The sequence below is a fragment of the Crassostrea angulata genome, chromosome 9 (assembly GCF_025612915.1).
Source record: "Crassostrea angulata isolate pt1a10 chromosome 9, ASM2561291v2, whole genome shotgun sequence".
Taxonomy (NCBI): Eukaryota; Metazoa; Mollusca; class Bivalvia; order Ostreida; family Ostreidae; genus Magallana; species Magallana angulata.
The window spans coordinates 26,143,196-26,161,039 of NC_069119.1; the positions used below are offsets into that span (position 1 = coordinate 26,143,196).

The following is a 17,844-nucleotide window of genomic DNA, read 5'->3' on the forward strand; positions in this document are numbered from 1 at the left end:
TGGATCTTTAAATTTTTTTTTTTGGTGGGGGGGGGTCCTCTTTTCAGTTTTGACAATTTCCTCAGTGTAACTTTTGTCAATCAAAATGTTGATTTTAGGGGGTTTTGGCGTGTAGGAAAAGGCAGTAAAATGTCATATAGACTTAATTTTAATCTATGATACTACATGTATCCAAAAACCTTAATTTTAACGATCCATTTTTATTTTAGTTTACTTTTTTATTATTTAAGGCTTTAATTAAATTTCACTTTTCTTAAAATTGATTTTATGTTTGTTTTTACATTTTGACATTTCTTTTACGAAAAAAACTCATTCTCTCTCTTTCTCTCTGAATTTTTATAGAAGGGATTTTATAGTCTTCCCTCGAGTGAAACCATTCACGTTCAACCTGTATACATTTACATTGCGAACATTTCTCTAAAGAAATACACTATCAATACCAGTTTTTGTTCATGTCATTCGGAAAATCATAATGAAAATATCAAACGAGTCCCCTGGCTAACACGTCCACGTGTTACTGTATGACGTAAAGCCTTTGTGCTATTGTGACGTTATCGTATCAATGATGTCAGCGTCTCGTGGGGGAGGAGGATTGAAGAGGGAGAGGGGGGGGGGGGTAGTAGTCGGTTTGAAGATTTTTTGATGTATAACTATATACACGCGCAGTTTATCTAGAAATCATCTTCTGACCTGTCAACTTATATTTTAAACCTTAAATAGATAACTATACTGTCTTCAATTAATGCAAATTGGCAATTATCCAGGATGTTATGCCCTCTAGAGGAGTTTCCCTAATTTCATTTTTTATCTACATCTATTCGATTTCATATGTTTTTCAATATAAGCATTTTCTTCCCTTTTTTATCGTTTCTCATTATTTTCAATTCATCTTGGCCATATGTGTGGGTATATCTTCTTTTTTTTTCAAATCGATGTAGAAGTAGACAGATTCTTTTAAAACAATCTTCTTTTCATATAAAACTGTACGAAGTACAGGTTTCATACTGTACATGTATATCGATTTCCTGATGAAAATGGCAGCACTAGTTTTGAGAGATTTGTGCAACGTACACATTTTTTTTTTTGCAACACTGGTTTTTAATCCAACTGATTTTGTTAGAGAATCAAATATTTTACTTCGACATAGTCTACATCGAATTTAAAGAATTTTATTTTATTTTACGGTATATGAATGGTGTTTAGTTGAATTGTTCAGTCATTTGGATACTTCCGGTATATGTGCGAGATTCTGGCGAGATCTTGAGACGTGATATTATCGTCATGTGTTGTTATGTTTATTGATAGTCTTTTGTGTTGTTTAAAATTAAAATCAGATCAGAAAAAAACATCAATTATGATACATTTACCATGTGCAAATAAACTCGCTTAAGTAATGATGGTTTCGTTTCTTTTTATTTGTCAACTTTGACTGTGTATCATGGTGACCCCCAAAGCACGGTCGAGTACTGTCTGGAAATGCATATAATCTGTACGTCCAATCTGTTGTGTTTCGTGCTAAGAATGAACTATAAACTTGTTCATCTGCGTAATTTATAATTAATTTATAGTTAATTATCTTCAACATCGTATACAACAAGTCTTATATAATGTAAGAAGTCGAGTCGAGTCTCTCTCTCTCTCATCCGTTTACAAGGAGGCAATGAAATACAGGACTAAACAAATATTCCAGGTTTTCAAAAGCAAAAGCACTTATACAATTGTGCTCACCTCATGTTAATTAACAAATAGATTATTGCGTATTTACCACATGACCCACGCGACATACCAAACGTGATGCAAAAGCTATTGGTGTGATTTATCGACAAGACCGAATTTTTAAAGAAGGAAATTCTTTCTTTCTTTTTTTGAGAATCTAAAACCTGATGTACTCGACTACCCTGAGTTTGCATATTGCCCTCGCCTATCTGGAGTTCGTACATGTACATGTATATTGGCCTATCTGGAGTATGTACATGTATATTGGCCTCGCCTATCTCGAGTTCGTACATGTATATTGGCCTCGCGTATCTGGAGTTCGTACATGTACATGTATATTGGCCTCGCGTATCTGGAGTTCGTACATGTACATGTATATTGCCTTCGCCTATCTGGAGTTCGTTTATTGCCCTCGCCTATACCTGCCCAAATGGTAGAGAATGGTATACATTTTATTTATGATTTTTGACGATGGATTCAGTAGATCTATGCATAGTTTTCATCCACTGACCCAGATTTATCAATATTCATTTTTGCGTTTAAGATATATGTACATGCATAACAGTTTGTTACAAAATATCATAAATATATGTTTCTACTTTGATGAAATACATGTACAAAAGAACCTTTATTCATAGCTGAATTTTTTTTTTGGGGGGGGGGGGGGTGCACAGGGAAAAAAATAAATCTACAGATCTGAGATTCGAGGTCGCGTTTTGAAATTAACAAAGATAAATTCGAAAAAATATACTTAAGATTTAGCAGCAAAATACTCAGAATTGTGATTTCTTTCAAATCTCCTTTAAATTCGACATGCTATAATTATATCATTTTTTATGAGCATCCGTTGTAGCGAAAAACTCCAACATGCGGAAGTAAATGCGAAATCAATAGTATCTTGTGTTTCATTACAGATTATGTGGTATATGTGCGTTATTGGATCGCGTGTCAGGGCTACGTGAACAATTATCTTAGGTCTCAAGGGCTAAAAGAATCGATATACGTCCTTCTCTCTCTCTTTCTCTCTCTCTCTCTCTCTCTCTCTCTCTGTGTGCAAGTCTAAAATAAGGGCTAAAATAGGCAGGCTCTCTCTCTCTCTCTCTCTCTCTCTCTCTCTCTCTCTCTCTCTCTCTCTCTGTGCAGCAATTTATTTTTTGTCATTAAAACTAAATAGGCAAGAATATGCAAGGTCTTCTCACTCAGTCAAGGATGTTATCATTGGAGAAGTATATATTTACGAACAGAATAGCTTCTAATCGGGGGATTAAAGAGCAATATGACGTCAGAGAAGCTATAAATGTCCCAATCATATCCTCACTAGCTGGGAGTAATGCATGAATTCCTAACAAAGTTGGCATAATTTTTTGTCTATTTTTTGCCGTTCTGTTTGATTAATGCCAAGCAGTTTGATGAATTAAATGCACCTAATAAACGTTTCGAGGAATTCTCGTTTGGTAATTCCATTTTGCGCTCTTCAATTATTTTTTTCGTCTTGACGAATTAAATTTATCTCATGAACAATTCTAGGAATTTTCTAGCAGTAATTCAATTTTTTGCACTTCCTTTTTTTCGTTCTTTTATGCTATATTGAAACTATTACATGTAGTTGCACATACATCGTTGATAGCGAAGAAGATCGTCCAATTTGTCTGTAAGTACTATACAAGTAGACATGACAAATGCGTGGATCTAGAGGAGGGGGGTCAGGGGGTTCCAAATTCAAATTTCTTCAAATTTACATTTTAAAATTACCAAAAATATGCTTCAGACCCCCCCCCCCCCAAGGGGCAACTCAAATAACCGTCAGACCCCCCCCCCCCCCCCCTTAAAAGAACTCTGGATCCGCGCATGTAACATCATAAAAGATCAAATGTGAAAGACACCTAAAAAAAATCTATGTATGTGATGTTTGCTTTAAAATGACATTGTATAATATTCATCTGTTTGTTCATTTTCAAGTCCTTGCATGTATATTTGTTCTAAAAAAAAAAAAAGGATAATTAGAGGAAATGAATTTTAAGGTCTAAATAACTTATATATAAAGAGATATTCTCCGGGGAAAATCTTTTGTTCATTGACTGACATGAGAATGTGCAGCATAGACCTCCATTATATTCTGACTTTTACAAAAACAAACAGACTGAGTGCAAACCGTAATCCCCGGAATTCGCTTACAATGGCGTCTCAACGCAAGTATCCTCTCTCTGACCTTAGAAAAATGGCAACCTTTTATTTGGCCTTCACCCAAGCTTTTATCAATGTGGGAATTGTTCTGTGCGTTAATGCAATCGCATGGCGTGTATGATTTATTTCCGTTTATCGACCGACATTATTTTATCGTCTGCCACCCTCGACACGTCACGTGACATTTCCCCATTGGGCGTGGCCGCGCTGTCAATAACTTTTTTGGAGCCTACGAAACGCAGCCAATTAGCCAATCAGGTACTTGTCACTAAATCAAGACATAACCTTGGCACAGGTAAATTTTTCATTGGTCTACGATTACTATTTTACCGTATTTTTTGTGCTCTATATTTTTGGTCCTTAATTTTTTCAGTATACATTGAATGTCGAGCTTATCTATTGTACATATCAATTAACGCATACTAGTATTTAGCTAGGTCATGAGTCGTGTTTTTCTCAATATATTGAGAAATCTGCAATTTTAATTAGAATCGAAAAAAATTTAAGCAAGAAATTTGTGACTAAAATGTAGGTCCGTTACTTCTAAAATCTAAATATATCTACATGCATGCAGCCATCTTCAAAGTAAATTAAAACATCAGTTGCACTTTTGCGTCCTCATTACAAATTAAAAAAAAAAAATGGGAAAAAGCTGATACTGATGAATTTCATAATGCTAAAAGAAATTACTGAGCAAATACGTTTACACAATAATTGTTTTAATAAATCAATAAAATAGAATAATAATCATAAATGCTTTATGGAGATGATCCAGGACAAGGGGGGGGGGGGGTCAAGGACACAATGAGCACATCCCAGTTTTTTTTTTTTTATTTAAAACGGTATAAGATCGTTAACACGGGCTATAGACATGTAGGTCCCGTGGTGAATTTAAACAGTTTATACCTATTTGTAACAGACCGTACAAACTGTACATAGAAATATAGTAGATCTAAAAATTCTTTATTAGTCTAAAAATCTATGTTATGCATCATTTAAAGGTATTGAAGAAAGCATTTGATTAAAGAAAAAACACAGAGGAAACTTAAATAAGCAAAAGAAAAATAAATGTAAGCTCTAAGATTCTTTCTCTTCTTAATTCCAAGAATTCAATTTTGACCTGCAATATTCCGGAAAACATGTGCATGTATATTTTAAGGTTGACCATTTTCAGCACTAAAATAGTTCATGACTCGGCTAAAAAAAATGTTTGGATACATGAAACAGCCATTTTCTCTGATTCAGACTTTAATTTCTTGCTCTAAGGCATGATAATTCATTTTAACTTCATGTTTTGCCTTGGAAGTCCATAGGTTTTGCAGAAAAACGAAAATCTAATTTCCAATGTACAGTTATTCTTCAAGAGATCCGGTCGAATTTGAACTTACTAAAATATATTGCAGGCGCGGATCCAAAAAATTTGTCGGGGGGGGGGGGGGGGGGTCCGAGGCTTATTTTTGGTAATTTCATAATGTACCGGTATATTCAAAGAAATTTGAAATTTACAGGGGGGGGGGTGGTCCTCCTGACCCCCCTCCCCCCCCCCCCCACCCATTGATCAGCGCATGTCATTAAGCTACACGTATATATACACTATAATTATAAATTGGTCTTTTAATTAAATTATCTGTCTGTATTCCTACTGTCATAATTTCAACCACTACAGAGTATTTATGTATTTATTTACCTTTGATACTTTTGTGTTTAATATTGAACATCACTTTGTGTTGTAATCACTAGTTATGTAAGAGAGGGCGTTTTCAGAACGTGCACGTGTGCCTAATCCTTTTTACACCAGCAAACAATAAAATATGTTCAAAATAAAAAGCAATTTATTTTTATGATGTTCATTTGAAAAGAAAAATAAATATTTTTTCAGGGATTTTTTCCCAATTCATAATAAATAAAAGCAATAATTATACAGGAAAAAAATCAAATTTGCACATTTAAAAATCCATATATTTGCATGCATTTTTGATAACTTTCAAATGGCCGTTCAGGAATGGCAATCGAAGATAAAATGTAGGGGAAAAAAAGAAAATTTTATAATTTCACCTGATATGCGAGAAGAGCAAATTGCCAAATCAATGTGTAGTCTACTGGTATTCTTGAATTTCATTATTGAGAAAATTCGATCATTTCACAATGTCCCTTGCTTTGTTTTGATATTTCCTTTAGTGTACTTTTGTTATTTTATTTTGATAGTATGTATAATTGTGATTTTAGTATAATACCATAGCCCATATTTTGATAAAAATTGTCTGCATTTATGCAGCTTTTCAACATTTCTAATCAAATTTGCAACGCACTTTTATGTATTTATTTAAAAATATGTTTTTCATTACTTGGATGACTATAAATGCATTTTTTTTTAATTGTTGGAAATATTAGTGACAATCATACCCACTAAATTGAAAAAAAAAATAATTTACGTACTTAACGATAATTGATAATTTCAACAGAAATATTACAATGAAAATACTTCGGCAATTATTATTTTTGAAAAAAAAATCACACAGATAGCTATGCATGTGGCCTAAGAATTTAGTAAAATGTAAATTTTATGAAAACATGACATACATTTAAAAAAAAATACTTAGATAAAAAAATCTTTCATAATATCTATATATACAAGCAACTTTCAAGTTAATAGATAATGTTTTCTTCTTATATAAGTGGATATGTACATGTTAAACGCAATCTAATCCGTACGGTGAAAAACACAAAATACATGTACATATAGAATATAGTAACATCTAACAATACAATAAATTTTATATTATTTAATTTAACATATACAGTGTAAATATAAATTTTGAATCCTGAATACAAGCATTGTTTGAAGTTTAAAACAACTTAAAAAGAATTAGTTTTATAAATGGTTTTATTTTAAATAATAGTTTATTATGAATACAACATACAACATAAATATACAATGATACATAATAAAGCAAATATTCGGAAACAAGTAAACACTTATATTAATCGGTTTCCTTAGATATAATTTACAAATTTTAAATCAATGAAGTATCCAGGTTGGAATGTCTTTGTAAGCACGTTTATGAAAAATTGAAGTGGTTTTATTAAAATATTTATAAATGTTTAGGTCGTCTTAGACATCAAATATGAAATTTCTATGACAACTGAAAATTATGAAAATATTCATAATTTTCGACAAATTGAAGTTGGCAGTTTCTTTTAAAAAATTATCATGTTTTATTGGAAAAAAATTAGATTTAAATTGCCATATGTTCGATGGAAAGTTTGGATAGATAAAACAAAAACTACAACGCACAGCAATTCTCTTGAAATTATTTATATATTTCTTTACTCATATTTTGTTCCTCAACCATCATAATAAATAAATTCATTCATTGAATTTTTTTATATCTTTTCTTTCTTTTTTCTCTCATTTTTTTCCATTACCTGAAAAAAAGAAGTTCTTTCATGTCACATTTTCACAATTTTTAAGTATCTAATTATGAAGAAATAAACCTCCGACGATTTCATCCTTTAAAGAATTTTATGAAACATCTGTAAAGAAACAAAAATCGGCATATGGCAGATGGGTTAAGAAAGGTACTATTTTCTGATTGGCTGAAAGGAAAATGCTCTATTTTTAACCGACAATACAAAGAGCTCTCATATCCGATTGACAGGTCACGTGATCTCGGCTTGGAACGCCACGAAAAATTATGTAAAAATTCGCTTAGGAATTTCAACAAGAAATATAGAAAGTTCTCATCAGATTTGGGCTCAAAAGGTATGTCTGTTTCAATCATAACTGAAAGGAGATCTTAAGTTCGTAAGCAGAGAGATAGACATCGAGGAAATCCCGAGATATGCAACGACAACAAATAACAGTGACCCCACGCACGATCTAAAAATATCAAAAACAAAATGGCGGCGGTCAATACGCGATTTTTATCCTTGTTTCCTTTGTCATGTTTGTTGCGATAAGTATCAGTCTGGGTGAGTTCTGGCAAGAATATTTCGTTCTGAGTCGAGTTGACACCAAGGACGATCAACATTTTGCTCTCACGGGATCTCTCCCCAAACAGGCAAAGTTGAAACGACGAACCATATTTTTATTCCATCGCAGTTCATACACAGCGAACAGAACAATGTACAAAATTTTGGTCTCCCTCTCTATCTGCTTTAATTATTTCTAATCTTTCGAATAAGTAAATGCAAAGACTTTGTTAAATTTATTTACAGTCTTTTGTCACTCATTACTTTGTGTATTTTTTTTTAAATACTAAATAAAAATTGGTCACATCCTGAATGCATACACATCTTCATTGTGATGATGCAGACTTCGGAGGTTAAAGGTCATAGGGAGCAGGTGTTATGGCGATAAGGGGATGACCTCCCGCGCGGGAGAGAGCAGCCTTTCACCCCCTTTACAATGGGGGGATCGCCGCAGGGCCATCGATCACGTGTCAAAGTAATCTGGAGCGAAATGAAAAGAAACCCTTAATTAATTCCTGTCAAAAAAAGAGAGGCCCATATTACTTATCATACATTTATTACAGAAAAAAGGTGTGATGATTAATAATCGGCGAAAATGAGTAATGGCTTTAAGAATGAGAAAATATATGAATTTTTGATGATTTTGCTTTTTATTTTATAGCACTAAGATTTACAGAAGGTTGACGTTTAAAAACCCTTTAAACACTTAAAAAGGTGATAATTTCTTTTGATTATGATGAATAAAAAGAAGCACAGCAGACAAAATATAATGGCAGATATACATGTACCGTTATAAGAATTATATATCTGTGTATATATAATTATCAATTTTCGTTTGAGTAATTTATTTTATAATTTAATTATTTATTATATAGAAAATATCAAATTTGGAATAGCGTTATTTACAAGAAGGCAATATAATAATATTTAAATTCACGGATTTTGACGGCAAAGAATTGTGCTTTTCTTGGGTAATACCAACAATTAAATGAATTTATTATGGTATCGTGTACTCTGCATATTTTTTGATTAAAGAGCATTAAGTATGAATTTTTCATAATGCTTCCCAAGTAAAAAGAAGAGTTTAATTTTCCCCTTTCTTTGCTAGATATGACATATGCATATATGTTACTGCAGTGTCAGAAATAATGATGTTAAAAAAAAAAAACAAGATGTGTATTGGACTACTTTACAAGACGTGAAAAACATTGAAGTTTCGGGGTCCTGTTCAAACCGCGTCACGTTAAATTCTTCCGCGACTGCGCATAAATTCAATAGCAAGACGAGGAAACAACAGAAATCGTCGAAAACAACACAGGGTATATATATTACAACATTTGACTGTGTGTGTGGTGTATTGATGCTTCGCCTGCATAATTTTTACATTCTTCAGACACTGTCTATCGCCGTGTCGCGACCCAGATAGAGTTATTTCAATTAGGTCATCGGATGTTTTGTCATGAAGGGGAAAAAGGGGGCAGGATATTTGAACCACGATCGCAAATTTCGCGGCCAGTATTCTTCCAACTTTGTGTCTTAAATCGTAAATCTTGTTTATACTCTTTCCTTCTGAAACGCTGTCAACAACTGGCTTGTAAACGAATTAAAAACTTGTAAAACTTTGTAGCCAATCGCGCAAGGTCATATACCTCGATCTTTCTTTTGGGGATATTTTTTTTAGGCACGTTTAGGGAAATGGAGCAATTTGAATTGTATCTCGCCCCTCTTTTCCAATAATTTCTTTACGAATAAAGCCTTATTAGTTTGATCTGTATTTTACGAAAACAAAAAATTTAGAATAATGAAATATTTTAAAAAATCAAAATAGGGAGATCAAAAATTTTAATATGGCAGTCTTGTTGTCAGAGCTTGTGTTGCTATTGTAATTATTTCTGATTGTTTTAACATGCCTTTATATACCTCTTATAAAGTCTTTTATTAACCTGAAAAGTACCAAGCCTTTTTTTAATGAATTTATAACAATAATGTCAGCTGTAAAGTTCGTAATATTTCATTGGTGTCAGACCTCGATGGGATTCGGAGAACAGACAGAATTTAGTTTATATAAACGCTCGCCTAAAGTATAAGTCTAGTCGTGAAAATCTGGTTCATCTTATTACCATAGAATAGTCAGTATAATTATTTGTGTTCAGAGGAGGAATTTTATGCATGTGTGTCTGGGTGTGTGTGTGTGTGGGGAGGGGGGGGGGGGTTACAAGAAAGAAATAGAAATTCGATTATGTTAATTTTTATTATTTTAATTTTATCATTTATATGAATTGTATTTTTTTTTAAACTACATGTATATGTTTAAAGCTGTAGATATTTATATTTAATTTAAACATATTTTTTTTTAAAATTCAACTGGATTGGGTAACAGGCAAAGGATATGTAAACCACCTCTCTAAAATACAAAGTCAAGTAGTGATGTTATAGAATAATCTATAGAATATAGTATTACCAGTTTACAGAGTGATATATTATTGATATTTTGTGTATAGAAGACAAGGGGTAATCTAATATTAAATATATCTTAACTTTTACCAAGATGAATTGTACCTTAAAGACATTTATATGAATATGGCCGTAAAACACAGCCAAAGTGCTAGTTTAAATTTTGCTTTTTGACAGAAGAAATTAGGATAAAGTTTGTTTGGAGAGAGAGAGAGAGAGAGAGAGAGAGAGAGAAATATTTGCAATTGTTATATTTTTTTAAAAAATTAATATGATGCAAAAATTGCATTAAAAACGTCTTAATTACATTTATTTAAATTGATACATCTAAATGAAAGTGTATTCTAGTTTTAAAAATGTCTCACCTATTTTTTTCTCTCTCATCTATTCTCACTGCATCTCTCTCTCTCTCTCTCTCTCTCTCTCTCTCTCTCTCTCTCTCTCTCTCTCTCTCTCTCTGATTTGTTTTTGATTTGACACACCCTGTCTATTTTACACGTGCAGATGCCCGGCACCGTCCGCATCAAGATCACGGAGTTGAACCCCCACCTGATCTGTGTCCTCTGCGGGGGTTACTACATCGATGCCTCCACCATCAGGGAGTGCCTCCACTCATGTGAGTACATTTCATTTCATAGGCGTCTGAACGGGGGGGGGGGGGGGGGCTAGAGAGGTACTTAGCCCCCCCCCCCCCTTTTTTGCAAAGTTTTACATAACCATAACAATATTTGCTTGTCAAGAATTTCTGATAAGTCTAGCCCCCGCATTTTCAATTTCCTTCCGACGCCACTGAATTTACATGAATATAATATACTTATTTACGAATACACAAGTCGTTTCTATTAGAAATTGAGGCTACATGTCTGTCGTGCGTCACCATACGGATGATTCATTTTATGTTTTTGACATTTCATTATGTACATGTTCTTCACATCCCAAGGAGAGAGAGAGAGAGAGAGAGAGAGAGAGAGAGAGAGAGAGAGAGAGAGAGAGAGAATATGTTGGATGATCTTGTCAAGCGAAAAAATTGAGAGATCATGATTATCTTTTTTTTACTTTAACCTGTAGCAAGAATTTTAATCCAAAACGGCCACGAAAGAGTGTATTGTATTTCCGTAGCTGCATATATATGTAGCTGTACAGGAAATTTTGTTTAGGGTATGTCAACCCAAGTAGAGCAACATGTGTAGATCTGCAGCTATGCACTTCCTGTGTTTGCAGCTTTATATATGTATTTCCCGAGTTTGGTGTCTTGTGTCAATGCTATAAATATGACGGTTTTCTCGTTCATTTTATTTCAGTTTGCAGAACATGTATCATAAAATACCTGGAGACCACCAAATATTGTCCAATCTGTGACGTCATGGTCCATAAAACCAAGCCTCTCCAGTTTGTCAAGCAAGTACAATTATTTCTTTGTTAATTAATCAAAGCTGTTGATTAGGGTGTTAATTCATTTTCGTGTCATGTTGTAAATTTTGAATTTACTGGGTGGGTGTAAATAGTTGTCATGTTGTAAATTTTGTATTTACACCCACCCAGTAAATTCAAAATTTACAACATGACATTCGTACGATTTTGTATTGTGGTGGTGAATTTCAATGCATATCATCTCATACAATGTAGATTATTTTTTAAAAAGTCAAATTTGGACTTGACTATCGAATATTTTTTTTTCTCACAGTAAATAAATACGAATATTGAATTATCTTGCATCAAAGAAAAATTATATTTAAGAAAATGTTAATATTTACTGATAAAAAATCCAAATCTCTGAATCTTTATAAAAATGTGGAATCTTTTTATTGTAAATTTACAGTTTACACAGTACAGGTAAAACTTTAGTAAAACGTCATGCAAGTACCTGCTCTTTCAAAAAAAAATCTAGAATAAATTCAATGCAAATATATGAGTGTTATTTTCTTTTAAAGTTTTCTGTAAAAATTTTACTTCAAATTTTCAACAACAAATATTACAATTTGAGCAAAATATTTATTGGGTCATTTTTGTCTCTCGAATTTGAGAATGGATAGTAAATGTGTTTTGAGATTGACTGTCAAATTTCCATGAATTTTACGGCGTGCATAAATAAAAAGAGGGGTTGTTTTTTTTACTTGAAAAATTCTTAATTGTGTCATATTGTAAATTTTGAATTTTCTCGATGGGTGTAAAATTTTCATACTACAACTTGCAAATTTTGTATTTACATGCGCCCACCAGAAAATTCAAAATTTTACAATACGATATTTGGTTTCAGTGTAAAAAAAAATAGTATTTTGTTTATGCGTTTATATGACACATTTTTTATGATTTTAAATGACACATAAGTCTACGGATGAACAGTTACCCGATTTTACAACATGACAGTTGGTTTCATTGTAAAAAAAAATGTAGCATTTTGTGTATGAAACATAAGTCTATTAATGAACAATGGAAATGGATATTATTACTTTTTCCTTTATGAAAAAATAGTATTTTGTTTATGACATAAGTCTAAATATGAACAATGGAAATGGATATTTTTACATTTTCCGTTACGATGTCGTAACAATATCGCAGGTGCAGCCAGCATCATTTTAATCACTGCGGTTATATGTATTCTGTGTACTTCAAAAATATAATTAATTAATAATAATTAATCAATATCTATTTTTGCATCCTTTCCATGAAACAGATCAGACAAGAATCTTCAAGATTTGGTTTATAAGCTTGTACCAGGTCTCTACAAAGGTACGTAGGTTTAACAATATGCTGAATATTGTATGCATATGTTAATCAGACACAGTGCTTGTTAATTGATATATTATAATACCTGTATTTATTTTTATCATACAATACTTTCTTATATCTAATAATAATATTAAAGTAAAGAAAAAAAAATAAAAACCCTTATTATATCATTGTTACACTGTTGAATTAATGGCGTTTGTATATTTATCAGTTTTTACTAATGGCGTCGAAAAAATTTGGAAAATTCAGTAAATTTTTGAATTCTATACTATATTTAAAAGGTGTTCCTATAAGGGTTTTCCACTCATCTGCCAATAAAATCAAACTTTTTGAAGTTAAAATTGCCTTGTTTGTACATTAATGAACTGGTACTTGTATTTGTGCCCTAGATGTATAAGCACAGTATTGGTTATGAACAATTACATGTAGTATTAATATGCAAGTGATAATCCTTGTAATTCAATTTATTTCTTTATTCACCGTAGACCACTTCACTTGTATTTGAATGAGGTTCAAAATCAGTATATACAAATGTACACAAAAACAGCCAAGGATCACTTGTACAGAAAAAGTAGTAAAGATTTTAAAAAATTGAGTTTACAATACAGTAGGTTGTGTAAGTTTGTTTTTTGGAAGAGCAGACTTCTTTTTTTTTTAATTTTCTTAATAAATCTTGACAAGTTTTTTTTTAGTTTTTCTTCATTATAAATATTCATTAGCTCGTAAAATTTTATAATATTTGGGTTTTCATAGATATTGCATGGATAGACAGTATGAATATGTTATGTATGACTTAAACACAGTTTCTGTCAGTCAGCTAAAGACGTCGAAGATATTTGGCAAAATTGTTATAGATAGTTTTAAATTCTCTGAATTTTAAAACTTCAATGTAACAGAAACCCTGTAGATAAAAAAAAAAAAGAAAGGTCTATAAATACTTTATTTTAACAGTAAAAGGATTTTGCCCTCACCCATCAGTAACATGAAACTTTTAAAAGTGCGTTAAAATTGCCAGGTTTATATATATTACTAGTACATTACTTTACTGGCTGTAATGTGAATTGTACATTTGTCACGTTCATATATACCATTAACTGTACTGATAAAGTACAATGTACATATATAACCCTTCTTGCAGTTGACGTTTTTCACTTTTTCTGACATTTTAATTTTCTTTATAGATGAAATGAAGAGGCGGAGGGATTTCTATGGGAGCCATCCTGACGGTAAGTAAAACGACTTTGAAACATACGTAAATTCTGAAACATACGTAAATTCTGAAACATACGTAAATTCTGATACATACGTAAATTCTGAAACTTACGTAAATTCAGAAACGTACGTAAAATCTAATACGTACGTAAATTCTGAAACGTACGTAAATTCTGAAGCATAGTCACCTGGACCAAATGTTATAATTTGTTGTGCAGAATTTTGTCATATAAACGCTTTGAAACGAGCAGCGAATTGGAATCTGCTAATTTAGTCATTTTTGATGTTTGATTTTCGAGTTCGGGATCATAACGCATAGAATTGTGGTTTGATTTTCGAGTTCGGGATCATAACGCATAGAATTGTGGGGTTCTAACAGTATTTTACAAACTAATAATACATGTATTGACAATATGAAATAAACTTTAGGCTAAACACCATGCATGCATTTCCGTTGGGGTATCTTTATTGCTTTTATGTCTTTCGCAATAACAATGTTTTTGCACTGTCTTGCACACTTTAGTTTATTTATTTCCCCATACTCTCTTAATCCCTTAATCCTCCAAACAATGAGAAATCGCCAAACAGATATCTTACAGATTTTTTTTTACAATTAAATTTTCTGACACTTTTTTTATTCCATTCGGAAGTACTCGGGACACCTCGCACAATTTTTTAACGTTAATCATCCGGGTATTTTCATGTCGTCTGCAATTCAAAAAACCTCGCAGACTATTTTATATTTGACTGCATGTGTAATGAAACCTTAGAAGTGTCAAATTTTGAATTTACTGGGTGAGTGTAACAGTACAAATTTTTTTTTACACCGATCCAGTAAATTCAAATCTTGAAGCGATAGAGGGGACGTTTCAAAACAGAATCTTTTCATTCAGCAGGCAGCGTGGATCCCCCGCGGCCCAGTGAGGCGAGGGGGTACGAGGACAAAGACAGACTGATCTATACAGAGGACGAGAAGATCAGCCTCGCTCTGGAACTCTTCTCCGAGTAAGAGAGAGAGAGAGAGAGAGAGAGAGAGAGAGAGAGAGAGAGAGAGAGAGAGAGAGAGAGAGAGAGAGAGAGAGAGAGGGGTTGACTTGCAAGAGAGTTTATAACAATATATGCATCATTTCAATTAATCCTTTAGATTGATGTAGCTTGCATAGTGAACATATACTTGTACATTTATGTGCATAACTATATTATATATACCGTTATATTTTGATTTCACACGAACTGATTTGTTATGTTTTTATTTAACAGTGTGCCAGAATCCACAACAACAGACCCGAATCATCCTGACAAATTGCAGGTAACAAAGAAAGAATTACGGAATTGCTAACTTCCTCCTGTAGTTCTCTTCGACTATGAGCGGAGAATTCTAGTGACAGTTTACCTGTAGCCTGTCCAATTCGTCTACTGATTCATATCAACCTTAACAAAAAGATAAAAAGCCCTACCGTACCCTGTTTATTCTCTTAAACCTTTTAGACAAGTTAAAGCAAACAGAAAATTTTTCACTTGCTTAATGTTAGAGCTCATGATCACTTTGGCTGTACTGTAATTTGATGTTGTGTAGTTTTACGATCTCATGTGATGACTTTTTTTTTCTATGATACTCAGAATACGACAAAAACAGATTGATCATTGAAATCGTTTTCTTTTTTATTTCATAGCAAAGAGACATCCGCTATCTACAATGCCCAGCCGCAGTATCCGTGGCACATCTGAAGAAATTCATCCGCCTTAAATTCGACTTGCCGCCAAAATACACGGTTCGTGGCAAAGGAAATTTATTTTTCAATTGACCTTCGTTGCTTGCATTGCTATTTCAATGATGACATTAACAGTGTTATACGTAAATGACATTATTTTCCTGTGGTTTCTCCTTTTACAGATCGATATTTATCACTCAGACGAGCCCCTGAAGGATTTCTTCACGTTAATGGACATTGCCTACATTTACACGTGGAGAAGGGTATGAAAGAGCAAGTCTGTAGAATGCATCTTGCGCGGATCCAGAATATTTTTTCCCCATATTAGCAAAGGGATATATTTGTTTGCCAAGGGGGAGGGGGGGGGGGGCGAAGTCTATTGTCATGAATTTAACTTTGTGAAGTTAATAATTAAGTTTTATATTTTCTAAAAGGAGTGGAAGTGTCCAGAACTCCCCCACCCCTTTTTTCTAGTTCCGCGCATGGAATGTATAGAGGTGTTATATTTTGGGCAGTTTTATATTTCATATCATACTATAAAATCTATTCTAAGTTAGCGTTATCCATGCTTAAGATATCCTCTGTAGATAGATGTATTCTTTGAGTTTTAAAATCCAAAAATACAAAACATGTATAGAGGTGTTTATGAATCGTGATTTGTTGTGTATGAAACTTGAGACAAATGTTAATTATTTTTTCAGACGGCACCGTTGAGACTTTTGTATACTGTTTACGAGCAAGTCACGAAAAAACGGAAAAATTCCACTGAAGAAGACACGATCCAGACACAGAAACACCCTCGTTTAGGGGTCAATGACCGAGAGAGTCCGAAGGAACAGACTTCTACAGACAACAACAGAGGTTGCTGCACGTCGCCGGAAGGAGATCAAGGTGACGAAAACTCGTTTCCGGATGTAAACGAACAGAGTGCACGAGAACCCAAAAAGGAATGTGATGAAAGTGTGGGTGAGAAATTAGTAAAAGAGTCGAGTGAGGAAAGTATTTCAGACGATAGCGAAAAGTTTCCGTCAAGTCACACGAAAAACACAAAAACGTCTGCCACGAACAAGCCAAAACTGACTGAAAAAGAAAGTGTGAAAAATATCATGACAGGCAAAAAAGGTGTGACGCCCAAATCCCTCCATGAGGACGGTGGCAAGTTCTTCTCGTCCAATTTCTACAAAAGGAAGGCGGCATTCCAAGCTGACATCGGAGGTGACTGTCCTATTGACATGACGAAGAAAGCGATGAAAAAACACAAGGACTTGAGCGCGAAGAAGATTGGGAAAGAACAAACTGTCGTGAACGGAACCCATTTTCCCGGATACGAGTTCACCGACTGACGACTGAAGACAAGAGTTGGTATCCTGTGGACAGGCACCAATAACTTACGAATCCACGCTGCGATTTTTTTTTTGTCATTGTTACATGTACATGTCAAACAGCTTTTTTGTTATGGACTTTCTATTCACTTATTAAAGAAAGTGTTTAAAGGGAACTAATTCAATCTTTTTCTGGTTAATCTTTCAAACCAATTGCACTATCTGTCGCATACGGCTCTATCTGGCTACAAGATGGGTGGATGAGGTGTTCGCCCGTAATCAAAACCATTTAAGCCTAGCATGAATTTCAGGCAAAACATTTAAATGAAACTTACACCTTCATCAACGACTGTAATGTTATATTTCACATCTGTAATAGTTATGAACTTGACTTACAATCTCTTCGCATGATATTCTCTTATAGATAATCTTCAAACGTGGCACAGAAAGGAATAGTGTGTACATGATGTAGAAGGTATTACCAACTAATTAAATCGTGATCTAATTTTTATTGACAAATAAGGACCTTTTTTGCTAAAATC

At 33.2% G+C, this 17,844-nt stretch overlaps 1 protein-coding gene across 3 annotated transcripts; it reads left to right on the top strand.

Annotated features, from left to right (window-relative positions):
* Positions 1 to 7,540: 7,540 nt before the first annotated feature.
* LOC128162624 (polycomb complex protein BMI-1-A-like) lies at positions 7,541 to 17,487 on the top strand. 3 transcript variants are annotated; one of them, XM_052825865.1, is made up of 10 exons: positions 7,541 to 7,663; positions 10,831 to 10,942; positions 11,628 to 11,724; positions 13,001 to 13,056; positions 14,238 to 14,282; positions 15,162 to 15,273; positions 15,529 to 15,577; positions 15,942 to 16,040; positions 16,163 to 16,243; positions 16,682 to 17,487. In XM_052825865.1, the coding sequence occupies exons 2-10, from the start codon at positions 10,831 to 10,833 to the stop codon at positions 17,321 to 17,323; spliced, it is 1,293 nt and encodes a 430-aa protein (XP_052681825.1). In that variant the 5' UTR covers positions 7,541 to 7,663; the 3' UTR covers positions 17,324 to 17,487. The 3 variants fall into 3 exon arrangements, with proteins under 3 accessions (XP_052681825.1, XP_052681827.1, XP_052681826.1); XM_052825867.1 differs by having other exon boundaries at positions 15,165 to 15,273; XM_052825866.1 differs by lacking the exon at positions 7,541 to 7,663 and adding an exon at positions 8,996 to 9,191.
* The last annotated feature ends 357 nt before the right edge of the window (positions 17,488 to 17,844 follow it).